Source organism: Podarcis liolepis (genome assembly GCF_965112155.1).
Source record: "Podarcis liolepis genome assembly, chromosome: 6".
In the NCBI taxonomy this organism is placed as follows: domain Eukaryota; kingdom Metazoa; phylum Chordata; class Lepidosauria; order Squamata; family Lacertidae; genus Podarcis; species Podarcis liolepis.
Window position 1 is genome coordinate 73,559,500 of NC_139559.1, and position 16,061 is coordinate 73,575,560.

At 43.0% G+C, this 16,061-nt stretch overlaps 1 protein-coding gene across 2 annotated transcripts in view; it reads right to left on the reverse strand.

Annotated features, from left to right (window-relative positions):
• Positions 1-16,061, reverse strand: part of PALMD (palmdelphin) — a 52,692-nt gene that overhangs the window by 4,663 nt on the left and 31,968 nt on the right. The window contains exons 3-7 of one of the 2 annotated variants that reach the window (XM_083511141.1): positions 15,159-15,239; positions 8,511-8,641; positions 4,717-4,831; positions 3,429-3,462; positions 3,222-3,335 (exon numbers count right to left, since the gene is read on the reverse strand). In XM_083511141.1, the coding sequence (XP_083367267.1) occupies positions 3,222-3,335; positions 3,429-3,462; positions 4,717-4,831; positions 8,511-8,641; positions 15,159-15,239 (475 nt within the window). Of the gene's footprint in view, positions 1-3,221; positions 3,336-3,428; positions 3,463-4,716; positions 4,832-8,510; positions 8,642-10,394; positions 10,527-15,158; positions 15,240-16,061 lie in introns of those variants that run through there. The other variant, XM_083511142.1, reaches the window with a different exon arrangement.

Sequence of the window (16,061 nt, forward strand, 5' to 3'; positions counted from 1 at the left end):
CAGAAACCTCAACAAATTGTACCTCCACAACTACAACCCCTTGTGGCGACAAATCAACAAAGACCTGAAGAGATGAAACAACACCAACTTCACTCTCTCAGACAAATGTTAATAATAATAATAATAATAATAATAATAATAATAATAATAATAATAATACTACAGTGGTACCTCAGGTTAAGTACTTAATTCGTTCCGGAGGTCCGTTCTTAACCTGAAACTGTTCTTAACCTGAAGCACCACTTTAGCTAATGGGGCCTCCTGCTGCCGCTGCGCCTATTTCTGTCTCATCCTGAAGCGAAGTTCTTAACCAGAGGTACTATTTCTGGGTTAGCGGAGTCTGTAACCTGAAGCGTATGTAACCTGAAGCGTATGTAATCCAAGGTACCACTGTAAAAATAATATTATGCTAGGTCACAAGAACTTGCACATGACAGCAGCAGGCGGTTATTTTAGAACATGGGGCACCAGCAGTTTCCTGTGGAACGTGTCGAATAATTTCAAGCAATGCATGCAGGGTGTGATATATTCTTCTCCAGCTGCTATTTTTCTTACTTGTAATGCTCTCCCTGCAACTGTTTTTCTCCTGATGGAGCTCGAAGACTGGAGGCAAGCCCCGCTGCCCTTAAAAGCACCTGGGAAGTGTGTTTTGGAGTAGGGAAAGTGCAGGCACGAAGACTGAGCACGTCTTTTCTATCCCTTATATTGTTTCTTGTCTGGTTTCAATCACCCTGAGCCTACCCTATGTAAGTCCAGCACAACCCATGCTCCAGGAAATGGCTTTTGCCACTGTCACATGCAGTTAGCCTCTGTGATAACTGGGGTCACAGATGGTTGGAGGAAGACATCAGATATCTTAGGATCCACTGGCAGAATACACTGCTACTTGGGAGGAGATTTTGAGCCCAATGGATTGGAGGCGCTAAGGAGGAGTTCATGAGCAATACGGAGAGCTTTCCATCTCCCTTTTCCAGCCTCCTCCCTATCTTTTCCTCGCTGGTTTGAGCTATATGTCGTCTGTCCTTTAAAGACTAGAGAGGCAGGTCTCGGTCTTACTGTTCGGCTACCTGCAATGGTTTAAAGCAAGGATGGGGTGTGGAATGGAGGTCCACACAAACAGCTGCTGTAATACTGTGGGAGAAAAGCAATGACAAACCTAGACAGCATCTTAAAAAGTAGAGACATCACCTTGCCAAGAAAGGTCCGTATAGTAAAAGCTATGGTTTTCCCAGTAGTGATGTATGGAAGTGAAAGCTGGACCATAAAGAAGGCTGATCACCGAAGAATTGATGCTTTTGAATTATGGTGCTGGAGGAGACTCTTGAGAGTCCCATGGACCGCAAGAAGATCAAACCTATCCATTCTTAAGGAAATCAGCCCTGAGTGCTCACTGGAAGGACAGATCCTGAAGCTGAGGCTCCAATACTTTGGCCACCTCATGAGAAGAGAAGACTCCTTGGAAAAGACCCTGATGTTGGAAAAGATGGAGGGCACAAGGAGAAAGGGACGACAGAGGATGAGATGGTTGGACAGTGTTCTCGAAGCTACCAGCATGAGTCTGACCAAACTGCGGGAGGCAGTGGAAGACAGAAGAGCCTGGCGTGCTCTGGTCCATGGGGTCACGAAGAGTCAGACACGACTATATGACTAAACAACAACCATTTCCCTCTCTGCGAAATGCCAGAACAGGTTGGTGGGTTATCTGTGTTCTGGTGGCAGTAGGGCTGAGCTTGTAAGTCAGTGTTACAAATAAATTCAAGACAGGAAGTCGTTCTGCTAGCCTATCTGAGCACACGTGCACCTCTAGGGCATTGCCTGAAAAACAGAAACACAAATTCCTCAGGAAGGACCAAAGCTCAGGGGTAGAGACTGTGCTTTGTATCCACTAGATCCCTGGCATCTCCAGGTTAGGGCAGGAAAAGACCAAAATGCTATTGGCAGTAGTGAAGATAATGCTGAACTAGATGAATCGGTCATCTGACTTGGTTTAAGGCAGCTGGGCTAGATAGGCCTCTGGCATGATTCAGCAAGACTCTTATTTTTTTAAGCAGTCCTGCTGAAGAGCAAGAGCTTGTCACACCCATGGCAACGAGTAAGCAGAGCCGAGACAACAATTTCCATTCCTGCTACTGGGATAACGTACAAGTTTGATATAGCACAATAAAGTTAAGGTAGACAATGACACTCATTGGACCTCACGTTCTTCTGCCAACTTGCAAGGTTTGAGGAAACAAAAGGAGCGATTAAAGGAACATCTTTCAGCTTGTCATTTTGGCTCTCGCTAAAGATCAGCCATGGGGTTGAGCTTGAATTTCTGTGTCAGTATCTGGAAGGCACTGGTTTGCGTTCAGTCTTTGCCAATGCTCTAGGGCAAGCTCTGAGCGTTTCAAAATGTTTGCTAATTAAGAACCTGCCCATCCTCTCATTTCAGCATTTGAGATATTCGGGAACATGGAACAGATACAGCTAGCAGTATTCTGGAAACAAGGTGTCTTTGACAAGGAAGAATAGTGTGCTCACCATCACACTCTTTACTTGGCAAACGAAGCACAGGCAAAACTCATGCAAAACAAAATAAACAAACAAAACAACATTGTGTGTAGCCAGTGCCACACATCCTCAAATATATGCAGTGGTATGTCGGGTTAAGTACTTAATTCGTTCCAGAGGTCTGTTTTTAACTTGAAACTGTTCTTAACCTGAAGCACCACTTTAGCTAATGGGGCCTCTTGCTGCTGCCGCGCTGCCGCTGCACGATTCTGTTCTCATCCTGAAGTAAAGTTCTTAACCGGAGGTACTATTTCTGGGTTAGCAGAGTCTGTAACCTGAAGCGTAAGTAACCTGAAGCGTACGTAACCCAAGGTACCACTGTATATATCTTATGAGAAAAGTCTGTTTAGAAGTTTAGTCAAATGCATCAAACCCTGGAGAGCACTACAGGTCAAAGTAGACAATACTGAGGTACATGGAGTAGAAAAAAAGATTTGTGTCTCTCTGTGTGTTCTATCATCTATCTATCTATCTATCTATCTATCTATCTATCATCTATCTATCTATCTATCTATCTATCTATCTATCTATCTATCTATCTATTATCTATCTAATCTATGCATACTTATTTATTTCAAATACACATTTCATTTCCTTTTAGATGTACCCCATTTTAGATGTACCCCATTATAAATCTACACCCTTTCTTTAACTGCATTGCTGAATTTTACCTTTTCGCTTTTCTTCATCGTCCTCTGCTTCTAGATGCCCTGTCCTTTTAAGTGCAGAAGGCCTGAAAGATTTTGGAAGGTCAGGTATGTTGGCATAAATGTAGTCAGGTGGCTCTGTGAAAAGAGAGAATGGTTAATACATAACCATTTTTACCTCTAACGTTAGTCACAAATAATGTAAAATTCAGGGCTTCTGAGTGAACATACCTTCTTTAGTCTCTACTTTTTCCACCTTCACAGACTGAGAAAAAAGAAGAAGCAAGTATTGTGAATAACCACCAGTAGGGTTGAAAGTGTCACAGCTTGTCAACCACACAGCTACAGAATATGTAGTGGAATATATATGTGTGTATATGTCTATAAATCGCTACACCATATCCTCTATATATATAAAACATTTCCTCAGGGACCGCCTCTCTCCATATGAACCTTTCTGAACCCTGAGATCATATTCTGAAGCCCTTCTTCGTGTGCCTCCTGCACTAAAAGTCCAGAGTGTGGCAACACAAGACTTGGCCTTTTCTGTAGTGGCCCCCTGACTGTGGAAGTCTCTCCCCTGGGAGACTTGCCTGGCCCCTTTGTTACATATCTTTAGGTCCCATGCAAAAACATTCCTCTTTAACCAAGCCTTTGGCTAATTGACAACTCATGCCCTTTTATAATGTGTTGGGGAGGGGTGATAATTGGGTTGTTTTTGTCTTTATTTTTATTATGTATTTTTGTGATTTTATCTTGTGAATGGCCCTGAGACCTGTGGGTATAGGACTGTATACAAATTTAATAAACATCGAAAAGAAAAATAATTTTGCTGGGTTATTAAATAAGGTATTTTACCTTCCTATGAGGCATATGCAATTGGTCAATATATTTGTCATTCCTGGGTGTGATGACAACTGTTCTTGCAATATAGCTTTTCGTCTATGACTTTGTCTGCCTTGCCGCATCTTCAATTAGACCACTCTGGGGCAATGGATGGCAGTAGCTTCTCTCTACAAAAGCGATTGCATAATACCCCTTTGGGCCTATTTGACTTTCAGGACACGTTGGCAAGCTTGCGTGTTTGTTCAGTCTTTGACTGAAGGGTGAATAAACATAGAGAGCATTTTTCCTCTCTGAGTTTAGGCTCCCCCCTCCGTCCATATGTTCTTGATACTCTGCCAACGTAGATATACAGTCAACAGTTAACCCTGAGCTATTTTTAATGCTAAAATAATGCTGTAGTTCAGAGCACAAAGTGCAAATATTCCAATACTAGGGTATAAATGTGATGCAACATTCCTGTGGCAATCTCAACATAACATATCTCGATAAACCTGTATGTTTTGGAGGGGCTTGACCACTGTAAGTTTTAGTCGCTCCTATTTCCCCCTGCTGAACTTCATTTTGGAGCACTGTGACATTCCCTTGCTTTCATCCCTGCCTCCCCCTCAATTGATTATTTTTGCAAAGCGACAGAGATTACATCAGTAGCAGGACTTTAAAATTAGACACTGACCTTTATAATATCTTCTGTGGTTCTTTCTACCGATTTAAGCTTCTTCAGTATGGCCTTTTCTTTAGCTGAGATGGCCAGTTCTTCTTTCTCAAGGTCCTCAATTTCTTTTTCAAGTCTGCATTATGTACAATATTTGGAGAAGCAATGGTTAATGGTGCCAACTGCAATAAAGAGAAAACATACTACGTACCACCTAATCTCCGACAGTGCAACAATGGTTTTATTTCGAGCCCATCATTACCCCTATTTCTGATGTTCAGGCACTAGAGGGAGGTCTCTGCAGGTCTGAGGGAATCTAAGGTTTGGTAAAGCTACGAAAAATCTCCGAAAATATCCCCACGAGGACTGACCATGCTCAGTTACCATGGAATACTGCAGAAAACTATGTGGGAGGAGGAATGAAATGAAGTATCCTGGAGAATTGCACTGAAAAAGGAACATGACAGTCTGCTACATTTTGTTGTGGGTCACATCAGCTTGGTTAGATTAGTGACCCTCTAAGTGATAGATGTCAGAAAATTCTGAGGAAAATAGAAAAGGAAGCAGAAATCTCTGCAATTCGCATGGTTAGTCAGTGGAAACCAGGAACGGAAACCAATCAAACAAATATGATCAGCATTCAAGCATGTTGTTGTTTAATTCCGCAAACAATATACAATAAGTGGCTTTTTTTAACATTGTTTTGTTGCTTCTCTTACATTGAAATGAATGAAAGTTACATTAGTTACCTAAATAGTTACATAACTTATGTAAAATAGCAGGACAGAGAGACAGATAACATAGTATATGACAGAAACCAAACTGCAGTGGAATGGAAACAGTGCTGTTTGTTATGAACGCAGTTTAGAATGGAATTTGCTGCCTTCTTTCATCCCTACTCAAAATGGGAGCTGGGATAATGAAGAGACAGGGCTGTCCTCCATTGCCAACTACTCAAATGGAGCGTCATCAAATGCAATTGCCTCACACTTTATTCCAGAGTTTTCCAAGCTTTTCATGTTGGTGACTCACTTTGCAGACATGCATCATTTCACAACACGGTAATTCAGTTTTACTAGCAGACCGGAGGTTAAACTAACTCCTTTCTAGCCCTGGGAGGAGAGCAGGGAGCATTTGCGCGGCACACCTACACACTGCAGCCGACACAATGTGTCACACAACACAGTTTGGAAAGCTCTGCTCTTGTCTGCTCTGTGTAACACTGAATGGAGCAGTGCGGTGAGGGAGAGGGTTTTTCCATTTTGTATTTTGAACAGCATCTTTTTGTCGGGTTGGTACTTCATAAAAGTTGAATGTCAAGAACAATGTATTATTTCCAGGAGTTGCAGTTCACATTCTCTTGGAAATGGACAGAAATACTTTCACTCAGCTTGGGCATGAATACTTGTTTTTAGCAGCCAAATCAATCCGAAAATGGATGATTTGACAACGCTGCTTAAGAAAAAAAGAAGACACACAGCATCATTGATGAGAAATAGTACTGAAGAGTTAGCAGTTATTCAGTCACGGTAAATGTGCCAACAGAGTAGAACAGGGCCTGATGCAATCAATACTGAGTAAAGTGGTATTTGCTTGTCCCTCTCCCCACCCCATGTAGCATCTAATTTGCTACATGATTATCTGTATCCAGGAGTTAACGGAATCTCTTTTGTCAGATAACCTTTCTGGTTTTGTACGGATGACATTTGGTTGGGAATCGGTTGGCATCTATTCCAACAAAAGCCAGGGTACTTTGTGTGTGTGTGTGTGGGGGGGGGTATATGCATCAAAACAGACTTTCTGGGTGTGACAACAATTTGGAGGAGTCCTGCGTGTGAAAGGTCAGAATAAAAATTAATAAAAAGGAAAGAGCTGGCAAACAAAGCAAATTATGTTTTAAAAGTCAATAATCTTTCATCCAGGCTGGGGTGAGGAGGGGAAACAGCACTACAAGAAGGGAGGTGGGTGGTGCCCCTCCCCATTGCCACGTAGAGGCCTCATCCAGGCCTAAATCTGTACATGTAAGAAAGGCAACACATGCTCACAACAGGTACACATCTTCTCTTGTTCGTATCATCTACCGGCCGCAAATTCCTGCCACGTATATATGTACACGCACAGGACTGAAAATGCATTGTGTAATGTGTGGGGCAACTCCAAATCACACCAGCGTCGGCCAATGTTGTTTTCAGCTCTGCCTACTGTTATGTACTGAGCCTTGGATAGGATTTGAGGTTTCTAAGGTGTTTGGCTTCTAAAGAATTCTTTCCTAAAGAATTTGCCGAGAAAGTTCTAATAAGACCACAGAGGATCCAAACAGGTGCTGTTGTGTGCTCCTTGGTAACAACATTACAGGGGTTTCTTTTGATGCTAATTCCACGCTCCAAATCCTTCCTACTCACAGCATGTGGGAAACCAGTTTCCATGGTTGCTGAGAGACCTGCGTTGATTGCGAGGTGATTAGGGCACCTCAGGCAGAGAGGCACACTTCAGGCATGTAGACCAGGTAGTACACTCAGGGCTGTAGGAAGGGGGGTGCGGACCACCCTGGGTGTCATCCTTGAGGGGGGTGACAATATGGCACAATGTGGGGGGCAGCACTTACCCCAGGGCCTGGCCTGCAGCACCCGGGGGCCATGCATCTTTTCTGGGAGTGACGTGGTGGCTCCTCGGGCCCCTGCACTGACCGAAATGGCATTGTGGGGCTTGCATCCACCAGGCGGACTCTGTGGGCAGATTGCCGCGGCACCCCCGTGCGGCACCCCCATGCGCGGATTGCTGCAGCCCCCTCGTGGGCAGTTTGCCCGCCCCCACCGCTCTGGGTGCTGGAGCAGCTAGCTACACCCCTGAGTGCACTTTAAAGTTGACTGAATGGAATATGCAAAATAACTACAGTGGATGCTTGGGTTGCAAACGTGATCCGTGTGGGATGCACGTTCGCAGCCCACAGTGGCACATCTGCGCACATGCGGGTTGCGATTCGGTGCTTCTGCACATGCGCAAAGTGCAATGTAGAGCTTCTGCGCATGGCATGCGCGACTGCCGAAACCTGGAAGTAACCCGTTCCGGTACTTCTGGGTTTCGGCGGTCTGTAACCCGAAAAAGCGCAACCTGAAGCGTCTGTTAACCGAGGTATGACTGTACTTCTGCTGAATTCGAAACTAACCACATTCTGTAGAAGAAATAATTAAAAAAACAATTTCAAATTCTTTACTTCAAGATTTGAGCTCTGCTCTACCAATATGAATGTCAACACTTTGCGATACCAGCATTCATACTGAAGTCGGGGTGTTGCAACAGAGGGAATGCAAATATGTCGAAACAGTTTTGGCAACTTTGATTCCTTGTTTTATTATTGTTAGTTGAACATCAGAATTTTAAAAACTCTGTCCTATCCAAAATGTCACAGGAACATGGCAAGCTGCCTTATATTGAGTCAGAAATTGGCCTGTGCAACTCTGCATTCTCTGTAATGACTAGGTGTGGTTCTACGGGATTTTAAGCAGTTGTTCTCAGTCCTACCTGAAGATACCAGGGACTGAAGTGCCATTTGAAATGTTAAAATGCTCAGTTGCTGCCAATTTTAAGTAATGATTTTTAAAAACATGGTGAAATCTCACCCACTTGCAGCATATCCAGAACATGATGTTTTAAAACAAGGTGTTTTGGGGGGAAAATTTTGGCTTGAAATTTTTTGAAACAGCAGAAGGCAAATAGCTGGCCCCAGAGACAATAATCCCCATTAAGAATAGAAAAGTGGTCTGATCACATAGCTTTTAATAACCGAGCAATAAAAAGAAGAATTTGTGCTGTACCTGAGGATATTTTGTTCCAGCTCATTCATCCGTTGTTGATCCTCTCGATTCTGGTTTTGCATTTCTTCTTGTTCTTTTGGAGTCAGAGTATTTAATCCATCCCAGAGCCATTTCTCACGCAGAGCTTTTTTCTACAGATATTAACATATTTTAAAAGAATCTCATTACCAGTTTCCTTCGACTGCCACACATCTGGCACAAATTCCCATATCAAGCATGCATTGGCTCCACCTTGATGAACAACCAAATTGTTTTACCACAGGCCAGATATGCATCTGCAAGGCTGAAGAAGCGGTGGTCACTCAGTGGTGACATTCAGAAGTTTCATTCAGCTTAATGAGCCTTTTGGCTATGTATACAACCCCTTTGGGGACGTGGGTGGCGCTGTGGGTTAAACCACAGAGCCTAGGACTAGCCGATCAGAAGGTCAGCGGTTTGAATCCCCGCAACGGGGTGAGCTCCCGTTGCTCAGTCCCAGCTCCTGCCAACCTAGCAGTTCGAAAGCACATCAAAGTGCAAGTAGATAAATAGGTACCGCTCCAGCGGCAAGGTAAACGACGTTTCCGTGTGCTGCTCTGGTTCGCCAGAAGTGGCTTAGTCATGCTGGCCAAATGACCCGGAAGCTGTATGCCGGCTCCCTTGGCCAATAAAGCGAGATGAGTGCTGCAACCCCAGAGTCGGCCACGACTGGACCTAAAGGTCAGGGGTCCCTTTACCTTTACCTTTACAACCCCTTTGAACAAGTGAAAAAGCCAGGAAGCCTTCCATTAACAAATAGGTTCCTGTTTCATTCATTTCCACAGGGAAACTGTAGTCAAGAGTATGGAACAAGCCAGGATATTAACCCATGGTTTGAAGGTGGCTCAGTATCCTGTTCTGAAGCCATAGTTTCCTGGTTTGGATGAAATGGTTAGAGACTTCCTGGTTTGATTGCCACCTCAAGTAAAGGAAGGTTTGAAAGGGCTATGTACATGACCCAAAGGCTCATATCTTGGCTTCATGAGCAGATCATCTGAATGATTATATTTAATCTTTAATTCTTGCTCCATGACAAACAATCTGCTTTCTGCCATCCTCCTCTTTTCTCCTCCCATTTCCAATGTGAGGCTACCTGTACAGAAATAGTCTTAACCGTGGGCTGCTTTTGTAGGAATTTCCTTGGGTGGCCCTCAAACCAGGAATCTAGGGGAACTTGTAAAAAGGAGGTTCAAAAAGAGAGGATGTCTCTCTTATGGAGTGGCTTCTTAGGTGCTGCAAGTATATTATGCCAAACAGAGGCTACTAACACAGCATGATGGGATAAGATTCTCAGAATGGCCTCAGTGATGGCATGCTACATTTGTCTAGCGTGGTTCACATTCCACCATATTATTGGCACCGAGGCATTAGATAGCATGAATCTCTGCCATCAGGCTCCAGGCATGTCTGGAAGCAAACACTTCCCACAATACTTCCTCAGGAGCCAACCGTTTCATAATGTGAAGTAAATGCTGCTTGAAGTTTCACATGTGCCTACAGTGCTTTAAGAGGTAAATATCTAAAAGGTTTCCTTTTAAGGTTCTAGACAGATTCTTCTGCCACAATACCAATTTCTTAAAAGAGTCAAGTACATTCCTTTTATGAGTTGGAACTCAGTGAGAACATTTCACTCATTAGTTAGGATAAAGGACATAACAAATGAAGAGGACCTGTAAAATATACTGCAAGACCCTCCTGTTTGTCATTAAAATGGAGATAGCATCCCTAAGGCCTATTTCCCCTCATCTCCTTCCAGGGATATGCCACCTGGACTTGGCCTGCCATTAGAATCACAGATAATTACTTCTGTATTTTTGGCTTTTGTTTTCCCTTGCAGCATTGTTCTCTTTTACTAGTGATGCCAACCTGTTCCTGCCAGAGTTTCAGTCCTGGCACAGTTCTCATTTATTTTTAGCAAGCACATATAGGGTTTGCTGGGCAACCAAAGGACATGGTCTCTAAGCATCTCTGAGCTGCCCTGAAGGAGTTAAGGAATGTATTCCATAGTTGCATAGCAACTGCAATTCCAGCTCTCTCCACTCTCAAACTGGGGAAAGGTAGCCATGAAAGCTGAGGTCTTAATGTAGCATTTAGCTGCCTAACAGAGCCATGGCAGTCAACCAACAACTGGTCTGATAATAATGTTCACCATTGCCTTCTCATATCCCTGAAATTCATTAGTAAAGAGCTTTGATTGATTGATTGTTCAATTATATATTTTTTGCGATTCCAAAGTGGGTAACAACATTAAAAAGAAACTGCAGTATAACACAACTAAAACAACATACAATAAAACACAACATGAAGTAGCATCTGACAGCAATTATCAAAGCCCATTCCCATCAAAATATTGCAGCGAATGTCAAAGCCTCCCTCGACATCATAACAGCACAGTCCCATTAGTTCCCACTAGAAGTCTGAGAGAATAAAAAACCTTTTTAATTGTCATGGAAATATGGCCAAAGATGATGCCACTTCCATTTCAACCACCCTCATTTACACATTTACACACTGGATAACCCTCCTTTACAAAACGATATACAGTCATACCCTGGTTGAACAAATGCCTTGCGACTTGAATGTTTTTGGCTCCTGAACACCGCAAACCTGGAAGTGAGTGTTATGGTTTACGAATGTTCTTTGGAACCTGAACGTCTGATGCAGGGACATCCTGCAGCCAATCAAAAGCCGCACCTTGGCTTCCAAACATTTTGGAAGTCAAACGGACTTCTGGAACGGATTCCGTTCAACTTCTGAGGTACCACTGTATATGCGAAAAGACTCCAAGAGCAAAAGCCAAGCAATGCCCTCTCCATTGTTCTTTTCCTGCTATATTTTTGTCCCTTTCACAGAGGTTGTGTTGGGGCTGTGAGCACTAGCAATCGATTATGAACTCCTCCTCTCCTCTTGCTCAGCAACTGACCGTTCCTAATAGCTGACCATATTCTAGACCCACTCCAGGGTTTTTCTAGTTTCAGCGACGACACTTCCCTGTGGCTGCAAAGCATCCAAGGAACATAATTTGCCATTAAAGGAGGCTTAGTTGTATCTCACACCCATTAAATGAGTGCTGCAGTCATTAAGCGTGTTATGTGAATTATTCCACAAAAGCGAGCATGTTTTCGTGTGCTTGGAGACTTCACATGGGAACCTAGCCATGAGATGTGCCCTAATGTTGGTGGGAGATCCCTTGTTTCCAGCTTTGCAATCTGTAGGCAAGTAGTTGTGCCCTTTCTTTAGCACGGAGAGCAGCGTGCTCACGAAAACCCTTGCTCCTACAGCGATTCATCACTTTCTAATTACGCCTCTCTCAAGCTTATTTAATTATATTTTCTCAAAATACTGTAATGGAATCTAAATCCCTGTATAATAATTTGCGCAATCATACTTATTAGCAATAACACTATTAAAATTCTCTGTTGGATGGGGGTAAAACAGGAAAGCACGGGAGTGACAGCAATGAGAACCTCATTTAAGAGCAAGAAGATGTTAAAATTATGTAATTCTGTCTACTACATAACACAGTCTGGGTCATGAACAGTGGAAGTGATGCAGTAAAAATTGATGAAGCAAGCTTATACGGTGGGTATGTTAATTAAACAAGAAGCTGTCCAAAAGAAGTAGTGTACCAGTTTGATGGAATGTGCTTCCTGGTTTTTAGAGCTCCAGTGCTCCATGCACCCCTTCTCACTGGTTAAAGGCAATGCAGATTCTCAATGGCTTAAGAAAAAGATTCGTCGTTGCTCATTTGCACGTGCAACTTAAGGGCTCCCAAACAATCATTCTGCAGCTGATGTGCCACAGCTATATTAAACCATATCCTGGACCTCTGAGTAGAGGAAGAACAGCTGACCCTTTTGTCCTTGGCAGGACACAACTTCTCTGCTATAAGCACCCATGAATAAGGGTAGGGTAGTGGCTGCTGGATGGTTGTCATAACTGAAAACACAAAGAAGTCCTTTTCAGGTGTTATGCTGTCATTCTTTTACTCTAGGGATGGGCAACCTCTGGCCCTCAACAGGTCCACCAAGCATTGTCAAAGGTCAGGGGTAATGGGAAGTGTAGTTAAGCTATGTCTGGAGGACACATGTTACCCACTCCTATCCCTTCTAATCCATACACTGAAATTTCCTGTGCGGTGAACATGTGTGGATAGGGAGCAGCAGGTTCCATCTTTTTCAATCTACCCATGTTTACTGAATGCCTGGATAGGTTCCTTGCATGTCCAGCTGAATGAGCAGAGCGCTCTGTCTTCACAGTTGAGATCCCTGCACAGTCAGGGTTCTAGATTGTCTGCAGAGATGCTTCTGGGCATACAGTTCTACGCGGGACCCTTGCTCAGGCATTCAATGTACAGTGGTACCTCGGGTTACATATGCTTCAGGTTTCACATGCTTCAGGTTACAGACTCCGCTAACCTCGGGTTAAGAACTTTGCTTCAGGATGAGAACAAAAATTGTGCTCTGGTGGCGCGGCAGCAGCAGGAGGCCCCATTAGCTAAACTGGTGCTTCAGGTTAAGAACAGTTTCAGGTTAAGAATGGACCTCCAGAACAAATTAAGTACTTAACCCGAGGTACCACTGTATATACGTGATGCTGCATACACTCAATGCTCCCAGCCATGACAGCCACAGCGGCATCAACCTTTTCACTGCTGAACTGATGGAGAACCTGAAGATCACTTTTGTGACTTCTGCAGTTCTTGAACTTTCTAACTGACCTCGACAACCAAGTCCTACTACTAAGCCTCTAGTCAGGACACAATTTGTGCCAAGATTTTTGTGACACTGTTTTGACTACTGTCAACAAATGAGCACTGTGAGTTTTTATTTTTTATTGTTTCATTCTTCATATGACAAGCAATGTCAAGCTGTCCTTGAAAAGCTCAGCTTTTCATATGAGGCTGCCCATTTGATCCATCAGTAATTGGGATTTTGTACCAAGGAACTTGGCAAGTTTGACATCTGTAGGTGCTTCTGTAGTGCGTGGGAAGCAGGGTCAGAACATATTTTCATGTACGACCATTAAGTTAATTGACTAAACATTTCGCAGATACACCAAGTTACTGCCTGAGGATTTTAGAAGAATCTTTTATTTAATGCTTTGGTGAATCCCGTTGTTATGGAATCTATAGTCAATACTAAATTGAAAATGCTTTGCATGTTCAGACCTTTAAGCCTCCCCCTTAAATAAATTCAGACAAGGCTCAAATTTTGGTTTGGTTTTTGGCAGAATTTAGGCCACAATTTTATTGATTACAGAAAGGGAGTGGTTGCATAGGCTCTGGCATAGGCCAGCCTAGGGTGAACACTCGTTAGGTGGAAAGCCGGGAACAGGCTATGTCCACCACCCAGATTTCCCCCTGGACTCAGACACGGGCACAACCCCCTCACAGGGTTGGCCAAACCACTGAGTCCCTGGATTCCTTTAACGGAATACCCTTCACATAGGGATGGCGAGACCACTCCCCCATCCCTATCACCTGAACCAGTGCCTATCCACAACCTTACAAGTTGTGACAATTTGCTACGTGGCAGGCAAAACCCAAATGGCAACAGCCAATCAGCCAAGTGAGGAAATTCCTACTGTGCCCCTGTCCCAATGACAGAAGACACATGACAGCACAGCAAGGTCAAGCGCAACAAACCCTAAAAGTAGGGAGAGGTGGGTGGGTGTTCCGATGCACGCACTGAAAGAGGAAGCTCTGGGTCACGTGCATAGGTATATATAGGTCCCTTTATCCGTTTAGCCTGCATCCCATTGGCTTGATTAAACCCAGCATCAAGGGACCTACCAACTGGGTGTTGCGGCTATCCAACCATACCCACCCACAACACAGGGTTTGGTTGCCAGGTCTCACCGCAACACGTGCCCTCTTTAAGGGAGGACTTGATTTGTCTGAAAAATGTGCAGCTGTACTTCTACTAAATAGTTATTTCTGGCCATCACTAAACAACTCAAGTCTTTTAAGAAATGCCCAGTGCTGCTATTTATTAATTGAAATTATATATTGCCTTTCCTCTTAAAGGAGCCTAGGCTGACAATTATTAACTAATGCACTCTGTTTCCTAGCTGGTAAAACTCAAAATTCACCTGCGCACCTAAGTAAAGATGACATTCATATTGCAAAAATTAAAGAAATGTTTAGATTTCTGAAGGAAATAATGTATGCAACTGGACCTGTATCGATTAGACAGGACACTTGTGTCAGACTGGTTCACACATACATATGTGTCAAGTGATTACTTACATGTGTGAATGGGCCAATATAGATGTGACACCACATATCAACATACTCCAACCTGATGTCCTCCAGATATTTTGAACTACAAATCTCATCACCCCTGACCATTGGCCATACTGTCTGGGGCTGATGGGAATTGTAGTCGCGCGCGCGTATGTGTGTGTGTGTGTGTGTGTTTATGCACCTGCTTGGGGAAAGACTCCTTTTCAATCAACTCAGGTCAAATATTGAGCTAACAGACATCCAGTGTAGAGAAATCAAGGGATGTACACACCTGTATAAGCCAGTTGTCGGTACTCTTATTGATGATTTCTTACATTTTTATGCATTGGATTTCCAAAAAAGAAAAGAAGAAAATTATTTGAGTCTCCTCATGGGCAGGTTACCTTCAAGTGCTGATGTTTTAGTTTTTCTTCCTCAACTTTAAGGCGTTTCTGAGTGATTTCTTCTTGAAGTTTCCTCTTGTCCTGCGAATTACAAAAATGGTAGGAAACCAAAGAGAATAAAATGTACAATATATCTTGGAATATGAAAACTTTGTGCAGTAAGAAATGAGGTCTTAGATTTTAGAAGCTATTTGAAGTGCTTGAGATGGGGATGTGGGAGTTGTCTGACTTTTTCTGCTTTCATTTAACAAAGAGAAAAAAATGAAAAGGAAAGGAAGTCACTGGGTATATCTACACTACAAACATAACTGGTTTTTTTTATACCATTTCAATGGTTGTGGATTCCCTCAAGAACCCTGGAGATGGCAGTTTAGTGAGAATTTAGAGAATGCCACCTCACAGAACTGCAGGTTCCTGGTTTCCCTAGGAAGAGGAAAGGATTGCTAAAATGGATTTAAAACCATCTCTATCTTCTGAGAACAAATCTCAGGGTTCTTCTTCCACATATCATTTTCTTTTTAGTATATACCAGCTGTGTCTAGTATTAAAGGTTTAGGCATGCAAAACTATTAAACGATTGTTTCCCTTCATTTATCAGTCGCCAGGGAAACAAATTCAAATTTCAGGAGGCAATTCTTTCAAGTCCCCAAACATGCCTCTGTTTTCTTTACATATTTACAAGTGAGAAACAGCAAGGGTGGTGTTAACTGAGGTAATTACAGTTACAGAAAATTTAGCAACCAGGTTGGGCTCTGTTCCCATGATTGTCTAGAGACTTGGAATAATCTCCATTGCAGATAGGAGTTATTTCTGGCACACATCCCATAATGCAACTATAAACAGCATTTGGGATGTAAATAGTTTGCTAGCCTGTATTTACATGTATCCTTATAACGTTTATAC